The 12,946-nt window shown below is 32.5% G+C and overlaps 1 protein-coding gene across 1 annotated transcript; it reads right to left on the reverse strand.

Annotated features, from left to right (window-relative positions):
- Positions 1–6,484: 6,484 nt before the first annotated feature.
- LOC145590956 (uncharacterized) lies at positions 6,485–11,202 on the reverse strand. Its single transcript, XM_081647338.1, has 9 exons — positions 11,110–11,202; positions 10,813–10,956; positions 9,218–9,298; positions 9,047–9,135; positions 8,814–8,888; positions 8,196–8,260; positions 8,053–8,121; positions 7,618–7,815; positions 6,485–6,876 (listed from the first exon to the last, which is right to left on the reverse strand). Exons 2-9 carry the CDS (start codon positions 10,933–10,935, stop codon positions 6,785–6,787), a joined length of 792 nt encoding a protein of 263 aa, XP_081503464.1. The 5' UTR covers positions 10,936–10,956; positions 11,110–11,202; the 3' UTR covers positions 6,485–6,784.
- Positions 11,203–12,946: the final 1,744 nt, after the last annotated feature.

Genomic DNA, 12,946 nt, shown 5'->3' on the forward strand with positions numbered 1-12,946 from the left:
TAGAATGGAAATTACTAAGAATATCATTATGTTTCGTTACAATCTTTTTATTTCAAACTATGTTTTAATTAGTTTAATTCTTTGTTAAGTATTGTTTAGTAAATTATATACATTGCATTACTTTTATGAAATAAAAGGGAATAAGTATTAAGTTGCAGTAACATAGACATTAATGGGGTATTGATAGAGTAAGGTGAAATATACAAAAAGATTAAAAATGAGTCTTATAAATTCAGCTCAGAATAAGATTTTATTCAAAACATTAAAATCAGTATAATTTGCAGTAAAACGAGCTTACAGTGTTAATAAGATGAATTAAAACCAGGTGTCCTTACCAAATTTGCTTACTCAAATAATTCGACCTAAAGCCCACAAGTTCGATCATTATCAAAGCACCAACCCATTCTAGCTCATTATGTATCTTCAAACCATTAGCCATCTATTGCCGTGGTAGTCATACATGTGCCTGACGATTTGAACCCCATATGAGCTGCATAAAATTTTGGCAATGACTCCAGAGAGTACCAATGAAGGTAGCAACATGAGCACTTGAGATTCTTTTTGACTAATAAAAGTCGAATATAATCTCAGATTCAAATGAAACAGAAAAGTGTCCATTAAATTTTGAGTGAATGTCATACCTTCCACCCTTCCAAATCTATCTATATACTAAAATAAAATAGGTTACACTAGCTCCATGACTGACACGTGTCCGTGTTTTAGTTTAGTTTATTGTTGGTTAAAAATTGTTACGTGTATATATATAACACATGTCCTTATTTTAGTTTATTATAATTTTTATTTTTGGTTAAAAATTGTTATGGTGTATTTTTTTTCAAAAATCTTTTTCATAAATATTATTGCATATTTTTACATAAAAAAATATTTTTAAAGTACTTATTTTATGGAGTACTATATAATCTTTCTCAACTGTAAATAAACATGTATAAAATCTTTGTCAAATAAATATTATACCTTTAACAAAAAAAAATATTTTGATTTGTGTTATTTTAATATAATTCCTTTTATATGCTCTTTATATTATATGTGTAGGATATTTTATACTTGAATTAAATTAAATTTTTAAAAATATTCTTATACGTATTATATTAAGATTACATTTTATTTAAATTAAGAAACTAGCTTAGTTTCCAATATATTAAGATTTTTTTAATAAATATAAATACTATTATAATTAAATTTTAATAAATCAATTGACACAAAATTATGACTCTCATTTTTAAACTTATGACATTAGATTTAGCATTACTATACCCTACTAATTAGATTTGTCACGAATATTGTCCCTATAAGCCTACATGAGTCAAAAGTACTACTGTTGAAATATTCTCGAATATAGACATTATCATACAGTTGTTAGGTACAATTAAAATTAATCAATGGTCTAATAAGCAGACATAAGTACATAACTTACAATAATTTGTTAAGAAATCCTAATAACTTTTTTTTTACAAATATATAAATTCTAATAATTGACGTCCTACACTTTACTATAACACAAACTATAATATCATTAAAACTTATTCATCATGCATTTATATTCACCAGTTGTATAAGCATAATTACGTGTATATGTCACATTTATTGTATGTTTGATTATATATCATTAACAAAAAAATTATTAAAGGTAAAATTGATTATGAGAAAATACAAGTTTATCTCCTTGATAAACAAAATATGTTAATCAAATGACAAAAATGTACATGAGTCTCATAGTTTTTTATTGATTTACCAAAATACAATGATGACTAAACAAAATGGCAAAAATGTAAATAAATCAATAACTTTTTTATCATATATGGGTCTCACTATTTTTGATTTATTTACCAAAATGTCATGATAACTAGACAAAATTATTGATTTATTTACGATTTTACCACTTAATAAACAAAATTTGTTTATCAAGGAAATAATTGGGACTTCCTCATTGATTATATAAGATATTTTTACCCTACCATACATACATATATATATATATATATATATATATATATATATATATATATATATATAAACATATGTATATAAACATCTTTAATTTGTATAGTTTAGTGCATAAAAGATTATCAGTTCCTCTATTTTCCTATAATAATGGAAATTTTAATTACCGTTTTATGAAGAATCTAGAAAATTTTAAAGAATTAAGAAAATATATTTATTATTATATAATGATCTTTATGTAGGAGTTTATAGGTACGATTGCGGAAAACATGAATCATATTCATGAAGCACCTAATCCCAAGATCTAATGCATAATACATAAAGAACATATAATTGTACCTTTGAAGCGTGATTCCACGTGCGATCGAGCAAGAACAATGGGAGATAAAGAACCCCAAGCGTGATTCCTCTACTTGGTCCACGGGCACAGATTAAACCTCCACTAATGCTAGTTAGTTGTGATTGAACCCTTCAATCAACCTTCAACGGAGAAGAGAGATACAAACTAACCACAAACCACCACGAACAAGCACCACACGCGCCACCAAGGTGGCCGGCCGTATAGACGTGAAGGGGAGGAGAGAGAGCCGTGTATCTGAGGAGAGAGAGATGGATTAGGGTTTGGAATAGTGGTTGCCTTGTTTTACAATTGACTGACTGTTAATTGTGTCACCCGTCAACCCTAGGCATGGATCTTATTTATAGATCATATCTCTAAATAAGAGCTCATGTCAAGCCCAAACTCCTAAGCCTAGTCAAAAACCTCTAGCCCAACACTCCATGTGGTATGTCATAATCTCATAAGGCCCATTAATGGGCCTCTTACTTGTTTAACCCAATACCCTTATTGTGTGACCTTATAGGATCCATTCTATTGGGTTTTGGACTATTTAACTAGTCCAAAGATCATTTGTCATATCTAGCACCAAACAATGACGACCCAAAAGAACGAACTTATTATCTCCATAATAGTGATCCTTGATATATTTAGTAATTACACTTATCGAAGACAGAACTCCTTCACTTTATAGCCAATAAAAACTTCCCATCCTAGATATATTAGTCAACTTTATATTACAATTTAGTAAAAAAAAAAAACAAAAAAAAAAAAACAAAAGGTCCAAGGATGTTAACTAATTATAATTTTGAGGACAATGATGGTTATAGGGTAGAAATTATGTTAAGGGATAATAATGGAAGTAGTTCTTCCAACAAAAGGCAGAGATTGAGTATGAGAGAATTTTTAAGCTGCAATATTATTGATGTCAAGAAAGTTATTTGAGCAGTTTTTGGCTAATGTCTACACTATGATTGAAGCTAATAGATTTAACAACATTCGAACATCGAAAACAATTGAGGTCAGAATAGTATAAGAATTTTGTAGATGCAGTTTTGAGAGGAGACATTGATCCCTAATCTACAATATTACAGATTGTCTTATCTTCGTCATTTACTAATAGTGCTAGATATATGATGCAAAATTTTAGGATGCCATGGCTAAATACATGCAAGTGGTAGGGATATCCAAATCTATTTATCACATTTACATGCAATCCAAAGTGGCCTAAAATCACTAGATTTGTTCAAAAGATAGGGTTTAGACCAAAGGATAGGCCACACATCCTATGTAGGTTTTTTAAAATAATAATATGAGGCATGTAAGTGTATATGTATCACCCAATAAGAAAAATTATAATTTTCATTTTTATCATATAGATTTTGGTACTAATTTTATATGTGTGTAGCCAACCATCATAAAGTTACTCGGTTAGTGTTATAGGGGTTACCCAGTTAGCGTTATAGTTGTTACTTTGTCAGTGTTGTACTTTTTTATTTAAGGGTTAAATAAGTATAATAAGACTATGTTCACTCACCTTAAACTCTTAAAGATATAATATTTGGTAAAAATAATTTTAGTTTAGTATAAATAAGTTCAATTTGGTATATTTAATTTAGTTCAGTAAAAAGCAATCACTTTAAAGAAGAAATATAATAGAGAAACAATAAAAAAAAAAAAAAATATCAATAAAAAATAATTTCAATCCAGTAAAATTAATTTTAGTTCAGTAAAAATAACTTAAGTTCAGCAAAAATAATTTTAGTTCAGTAAAAATAATTTCATTTAAGCAAATATAAGGTGAAGTGAACCGGGCTTAGAAGTTAATTTATCAATATAATAGGGGTTATTTTGTTAGTGGCATAAGGGTTAATTACTCCGTTTTATACAAGCGGTCACACAGTATGACCAGCCGCACAGAAAATATATTGTAGATATTGTATATGTCGTCACGGGTGATATGTAAGAATGATATGCATTTTTTTGCATCTCTTATATGCTTGCATTGTATATTTAATTTTTTTTATTTACTATTATATATATGCAATAAAAATATTAAATGATTAGATATAATTAAAAAAAAGACATATAATCAAACAATTGACAAGCCTAAACATCATTCTGAGATTAAAATTTTAGGGAAAAAAAAAATTACACTTCATATAAAGCTTTTAATTTTAGGTAGGTAATTTTTTTGTTGTAGAAGGTACAATAGGTGTGTGGTGATGATAAAGTGAATTCATCATGTAATAAATTTAAGATAGTAAGTGATGGGATCAAAAAATCCTATTTTTAAAAGTTTCATGTTAAACTTTAAGTGTTTTAGAGGCCATAGAGGAGAAAAAAGACACAAAATTATTTGTGATATAGGAAGTACAATATATAATGATCATATTGTTATTATAATGGTAAACTTTTCCAAAAATATAATGAGTTAGAGGACGGAGGTAGTCATTTAAAAGGCAAATTTTTATATGTGTTTGGTCACACCGTGTGGCAGGAGTTACTTGAGTTACTCATATAAAGGTTACTTGAGAGATTTGGTTATAAGTTACTTGAGGGGTTCGGTCAGGGGTTAGTTAAATACTCGGTCATGGGTTATTTAAGAGGTTACTCAGTCAGGGGTTATTCGAGGGGTTACTCGGTCATGAGTTACCCGAGTTACTCGGTCAGGGTTTACTTGAGGGGTTCAGTCAGGGTTTACTTGAGGGGTTTGGTCAGGGATTAGTTACTCGTTCATGGGTTATTTAAGGGGTTACTCAACAGGGGTTTCTCGAGGGGTTACTTGGGTTACTCTGTTAGGGTTTAATTTAGGGGTTACTTGAGGGGTTCGGTTAGGGGTTACTCGATCATGGGTTACTCGATCATGAGTTACTTGAGTTACTCGGTCGGGGCTTTACTCGAGGGGTTCGGTTAGGGGTTACGAGTTACTCGGTCAGGGGTTATTTAAGGGGTTACTCGGTCAGAAGTAACTCGTGCAGTGTAACCCTTGACCGAGTAACTCGAGTAATCCCGGCCACACTGTGTGACTAGCCACATGGAAAAATCCTCCCATTTAAAAATGAGGTGGCCAGTGGCACAAGTAGAAATGAGGGGAAAATATGACTTAATGTGGGTATTGATTGTTAGTTCATTGAGTTAAATTATTTTTCAAATCTTTCCATACAATTAAAGAATAATAAAAAATAAAAAAAATAAAAATAGGTTGTTTTCAAGTATCACTTCCTATATCATTATTTTGATGGTTAAAAATATATAATTAAGCCATATTTTATAAGTAAATTCATTAGTATTCATTAAATCATTTTATTTTAAAATTTTTGTGAAATGAATATGAGTATCAAGATTTGTGAGCCGTACATCGCACGGGTGGAGACAAAAGATTCAAATGAGAAAACATAAGTAAATGAGCGATATAGCGCATTCTCCCTCTTTCGCGCTGAAAGGTACGCACCTGTCATGTTCACCATTCCTAGGGATGCTGGCTTCAGGCGGTTGGAATCAAAGAATTAGTAGATTTGATCTGCCCAAAATGGAGCAGAAAGAATAGCTGTAGCAGGAGCCTTCTCAATAGCTAAACAAAGGGATAGAAATATCTTGTCTAACTATGCTTTCTCGGGTTCTTTATTGATAAAGCAATTCCCGAGTAGATGTTGAATACTGTATTATCTTGCAAAGGTCGCAAAGACCGTCTTGGATCAGGACGGCCCGATGTTGAAGCTCACCATTGTTTATCAAATAATTGTGAAGCAACTTCCATAAGAAAAGCTTCCATTTTGGTTGCATGTGAAGAGCCCAAAGATTCTTCCAGAAGTTGGAAGTGTTATAAAACCTATTCTGAGCTACACTCTGCTTTCTGCGCGTATCTTGTTATCTGTATAGTTTCTGGAAGACTTAAAAAACCAAATATCAACAGTCTTGAGTCTTCTTTATCAGTTAGAATCCCAACAGTGATTGTGGCGGTCACAAACTCACAAGTCTCAAAATACAATCCTTCATTTCCTCGCTGTGGTTGTAATTTTTGTAAACAGTAGCTACACACGGATTAAGGACGGCCTTGAGAGCCGACCAAAGACACTCCTCAGAGAACCATTTACATCATACAACAGTTCCCTAACAGCATTGATAGCTGGAGTTAATTTGTATGAGGATGGTAATGTTGTGACGATCAGAATCCTGCCAACGTAAACAATAAAAGAATGCACTGCTCACCAATGTAATAAGGAACAAAATACATTTACCGAAACAAATACTCAACCTACTCTTCTAGGAAAGGAAAAGGAAAAATTGCCACAAATTGGGCTACTCGAAACTTTAATCTAAACTACAGTCTAATAGTCTATAATGGTACACATTCATGATGTCCTAAAAGGTACAATTAGTTGACAACAAAAAAGAAACCAATGTCAAACATAGAGACAGAGCAGGCATTACACACTTTCAAAACAGGTACCCCTGCGCATTTTCTGTTCAAAGGAAGAGCAATTAAGCATCTCCAGCAGCAACCGCAGCAGGGCCATTGGAACGCCCACCTCGGCCACCCCTTCCACGACCTCCTCCCCTCCCGCGACCACGACCTATAATAATTAAAAAATAAAAAAAAATAAAAAACAATCACATATCAGAGAATCATATCAGTCTGTCTTGGTAGCAATTAATTCAATCCTGTCATGACTATAGACAGGCAGAAATTAAAAAAACAGACAGCCAGGTCTTACCCCCACCAAGTTACAGAAAAGAAAAACAAAAACAAAAAAAAAAAACACCAGCATAATAAGTTATGATGATTGCTCTGACCTATTGAATATCAGGTCCAACATAACAAGTGCAGGCTGTGCAATTGCACAGGACCCATATGCTGCTAACTTGCTAAAGGCCGTTGGAGCCTCAAATAAGTGTAAGAATATTAAAATAGAACAGTTTACAGTCAGCTAGATTAAAAAGAGCCAAAAATGACAGATGATCTAGAAAGGGCTTAATCTTATGTTTCAAGTATTATCCCTTAAAGACTTATAAACAACTCGACACATCATCCACAATTTGCAAGCATTGCATTAAATTTTAGACAGTAAATTGAACAAGGACCCGATTCATTATTAATCGCATAGGGCCTCCATAATCATTGGGACGGCCCTATTGAAAATCTAGGTACATGGACAAGCCTAACACCATATTATCAGAAGATAGATTAAACAATCACATGATTTGATCAGCCTGTCACGTTCAAAGCTCAATTGCAGGAACAAGGACCTAATTCTATGAGCTTATGTTCAACTCAACAAACACATGAAAATTATGGGCAATTAAGGAAGAATTACCACGGCCTTGGACAGGTGGTGGGCCTCGCACGTAACCTCCTGCGTCTTGCTGGGGATCTACCATAGGACCATTGTAATTGAACCCTCCCCTTCCACGGCCACGAAAGCCACGGCCCCTTCCTCTGCCCCTACCCCTGGGATAGCCTCGGTTCTGATCCCAGCCTCCATCATCATAATCAGCAGACATAAATCCATTGCCTGAAATAGATTGTCATCATATCCCCATATCTTAATATGTAACAGAATACCTTTCAAATATTTTTACCAGTCTCTCTAATGAAAGACAGATTTTTAACTACACTCATGTTAGACCAAGAGAAACTGCATCAATTTCACAAAATTACACCAAAGAACATATGTACCAAAGGAGAGGCTTGTACACAAACCGGGTCAAAATATTAAAATTACAATTAAAAGGATGCAGAAATAACAAACCTGGTGGACCTCTGCCCCTTCCCCTTCCTCTACCACCACGACCCCGGCCTCGGGCATTTGGAGAGCCCTCTAAAAATTACGTGTTCAAATTTAGGATTTTAATAAATAACTTTGACAATCAACTCATGGTAGACATATAATACCTCCTTCATAATAATCATAATCATTTGATGCTTTCACTTGATCAGCGGGCAATGGAGGCTGATACCTACAGAATAATACAAAGAAGGATTTCTGTTATAAGATAAACAGGACAATAAAAAACAATCCACAAGAAACATAATCTGTATTACATTAATATATTCTCAAAAGTCAAAAGCTCAGATCCCATATTCCAAAAATTGAAAGAAAAGTAAAGGATATGAATTAGTTCAGATGGCCATAAAATTTTTATGAAACATGTAAGATGAATAATTCAGGAAGAGATAAAAGACAGTAAAAGACTCCTACAAAATACTGTAGCTAGATTACCTATCAACTCTAGTTTTAACACCTGACACTTTCATGATTACACTAGAAAAGAAAAAGATTATCAGGTAGAATCTCCCACTGATATTGGGTACAACACCAACCAAAGCCAGGAATACTGTCAGTTACATGAAATTTAAACCACAGGAAAGAAAGTAACATTTATCAGTTATTACATCACCAACTATACATTGTTACAGACTAACATCATCCTTTTTCTTCCAGCCTGTGTCACAACAAATTTAACCACAACTTAATATTACAAAAACAGTAAGCAGCAAATGCCAACTCACCCAATTGCAGATGTGTCCTTCTCATTCTTTGAAAGGGTAATAGTAATCATCGAAACATGCCTCGTGGTTTCAATACTGCAATAACAAATGTGACAATCAGAGATCAGGCGATACAAATAAATGCATGTTGTGAAATCAAAGCAACAATAAACTTAGCTTAAACCTAGACAATAAGAAATAGGTACGGACAAAGGTAAAATTAGCCTGCTCAAAACATACGAGAGAATTCTTACATATTAAGGCCTTCCTCTAATGGTTCCCATGTATCAGTGATACCTGTGGATCCAATCGATGTGATTTGGTGCAAGCCAACAATTCTTCTCTGCAAAGGAGTATAATAGAATAAAATGACAAAGTACTTTGAGCCAGAAACTCAGAAAGATTATGTACGAAAAAAGAAATACCTTAATCAGCTCCACAATTGTCACAGTCTTGTTAATTGCTCTACCCATAGCCTTAAACACAATTTCATCTGAACCTTTCTCCTGAAATTAAGACAATAATAAATTTAGAAATCTTACACAACAGAAACATCACAAAATGCTTTTGCAAAGTCACCACCAACACGCAAATTGTAAATAAACAGAACTAAACCCAACCTACATGTGAATGTTTAAGGTAAATGTAGTGAAAATCTTCAATGTCAAAGAAAAACTATATTTATTTATTGGTCTACACAATAGTTTCTAGGGGTTAGAAATCAGAACTGGTGTGTTAGAAGAAAATTACTACTCAGTTTGACAAAGCTATGGAAGTTGTTTTTGGGAGACAGGTGGTTACATGATAGCACAATGTGCTGGGCCCCTACAAAGAGAGCTCAACAAAAATGATTTTCCACGACATTCCACGAGAAAACTATTTTGTATGGTAAAAAGACAAAAATTGCTCTCTATTTCCATAATAGCAGTAAATTAGTAACAGGGTAATCAAATCAGTTCAACAAACTCTTAAATAGATTAAATGCCAAATTTGTTGACCTTCAAAGTCCACTTGCACTTTTTTCTGTCTAATTCCAGCCCAAATTTATAAGCTATGTTTTCTATCCATATTGCAACTCAAACAAACAAAATTTCCATCAAAAGATATGTAACGTAGAGCAAGAAAAGTTGGGAAACATAAGGCACATGTTTCTAATCAAGATCAAGAAAATAGCCAAAAAGCGCCAAAATGATTCAGCTGCCCTCAGTTCATTTCCCTCCAAGCACTTCACTTTCTCACCTCACTTTATTTGCATATGTTACGCTCAATCCTCCTGGTTCTTCCGTTTAAACAAGTTTCACTCTTCACTGATTCCTACCTTTGCCAAGTTATCCTGCACCCAACCCTCCAAGGCTCCAACAGACATTTTCTTCATTCGTATTGCACAGCACTCAAAAATCAAATTTGTTGCCTACTCCCTTTGATCGAAAATACCAGTGCTACCCAACAAAAAGTTGTCGAATTTCTTAAACTAGTGAAGGTTTATGATTGGATTTTCCGAGCAAAACTATTATCAAAAATCTCAGTGAAATCATAACAACTCCCTCAATTCAACTATGATTGAATTTCTTTTACAACAAGCAGTCCCGTTAACATTACAATTTACAACTCCTCACTCAATTCAACTTTAATTAGAGCAAATTACACCATTAACATTTTGTACAATAGAAAATAAGGAGGGTCACCATTTCACTGTCTCAAATATAGAGAGTCACCATTGAAAATTTCCCATTAACGGGCCGAGGTCGTATAAAGTCGAAGCCAATTCACTACACTATCATTTATCCCAAAACCTCAACATTAAGTGCTACTCATAAAATAAAGCATCAATTTGCAAAAAAAATTAAAAAAATTACACTACCTTTTCACAAAAAATTTCAACCAAGTAAGCACCTATTAAATAATTCAATTAATCATATAATAATTAACCTAGTACAACAATAAATAACAAAATATCAACCAAATGTACAAATTCATCCAAAAAAAAATTGAAAAAATATTAATTAATTACGAAAAAAACCTGAAGAAGAGTCATGGCGTAAGTGATATAGCTGCGCATCCTGCCTTGACTAGTAATGCGAATCTCATTTTCATCAATCGGAGTTTCCACTTTCGGCTTCTCAACCTTTACGTATTGTTCCATTTTCTCTTTGAATTTGTTTTTCTGCAACAAAGATTAATTAATTTTAATAAAAACAGCCAGAATTAATTCAAAAAATTCGAAAAAAATTAATTAAATTGCAGGAAAACAAAAGGAAATTGAAGGAGAAAAGGTTGAATCTGGGTAAAAATTAAGGAGAGAGAAAATGAAGAAAACCTTGAAGAGTTAGAGAAGGGAGCCCTGATGTTCGGCTTTGTATCTTCTTTTTCAGCCCTAAAACTGCTGACTGGCTTCTTCTATTGCTTTTATACTCCGTTCAAAACTACCCTAACCACCTTCTTTTCGAACGGTTTAATCCGGTTATTTCTTTATTTAATTACCGGTTTGAGTTGGTGTTTTCTACCGGTTCAGTATTTTATCCCTAATAAGTACAAACTCTTTATTCTCTAGGAGTTTCTTAGCTATGTTAAGGACTTTGATCTACTTAAAGTTACAATTTTATTGTTTAAAGACAATCTGGAGATTAAACTTTAGGGGACATTAAAGGGGATATTTATGATGTTGATGTAACTAATGCCATGAAATATGAAGTATATTTTTGGGGGGTTTTAGATTTTGGGTTAGATAGAAGAGCTAAAATCAAAAAATAACTTCCTATAAGCGGAATATGAGTAACTACAATGGTTGTAGATAGTTTGGGTGTTAAAAAATATCCGATGTGATAATCCAAATCGAACTTTCGAATATTCTAAATTTTTGAATTGAATTTGGATCGCAATTTCTCCGATATCCCAAACTGAACAATTGTAGATAGGGACTTACTTCTTCAAAAGTTCCATACTAACTTGACCATTGGGGCTAAAACATAAAATTAATGACAAGCTAATTCTTTGCTTGAGAAAAGTTTAAAATTTTGAAATATTAATAAAATGAAATTTAAACAGCTAATAAAGAAAACTAAGGGATTGGTCTGTTCTCTTCAGCTTAATTTCAGTTCAGTTCAGCTCCAATCAGTTTAGTTTAGTTCACTTCACTTTACTTCCAAATTTCCTTCTCTCATAAACAATTTATTTCAGTTCAATTCAGCTCCAATCAGTTCAATTCAGTTCAGCTCAGTTCAGTTCTGTAAATCAGAATAGGCCTTAAGCTTATTTAATTAGTAATTAAGATACTCACGTCGTACTTGCTAACAATTGAGGTTTAAAGAGGGTTAGCTTGAAATTCTATGTGACATGGCAAGCTAATTTGGCAATTAGCTAACTTAAGTTCCAATAATATCTAATATAACTATCCTTTTCGTATTTAAATAAGTGAAGTGTTTATCTTGTGTACGTATGCCAATGCTAAACTTTGTTGATAACATCTTAATAATTAATAAGTAAAAATTATAACGGTTGTATTAATAAACTATTCATTGATACTATTCCAACAAGTACACACAAAACCATATTTATTCTTATGTATAAGTCACAAACATAGTCAAAGTGAATGAGACAAATACTGCAAAGAGTCAAAATTACTTATTTACATATGGAGGGAGTAAATATTACGGAGTATATTAATAGTACATTATAGTATCGCACAAATTCATGATTAAGGCAAACTTTCATTAAGTTATAATTAGACAGATTAAAGATACCCTATTATTCTATAAAAGTTAAAGAGTACCATTTTTCTAACATAAATTTTACTCTGGCCCTCAAAATAAAACATAAATTTTAATCTTAGAAAAACATTTATAATGCATTATATTAATCATGGAAAAAGCTCACGAACGCGCCCGGGGGCGTTGGATAAACTAGCTAAAAGTTGAAAGATTAAATAAAAATTAACTTTAATTACACCGATCGACGCGTAATTTTATCATGCTTTCCCAAATTAATACCAGTTTAGATAATATTTTAAACTCTTATCCAACGCCCCAGAGTCATTCGTTAGCAAGATAAAGTATAGTTCTTAATGTATACTTTGTAGTTATTAGTAATGACTTTACAAATAATAACAATGGTTATAGAGTAATATAAAGTTCAAACCAAGTCCAATCATTCAAACC

The sequence above is a fragment of the Chenopodium album genome, chromosome 18 (assembly GCF_948465745.1).
Source record: "Chenopodium album chromosome 18, dcCheAlbu1.1, whole genome shotgun sequence".
In the NCBI taxonomy this organism is placed as follows: domain Eukaryota; kingdom Viridiplantae; phylum Streptophyta; class Magnoliopsida; order Caryophyllales; family Amaranthaceae; genus Chenopodium; species Chenopodium album.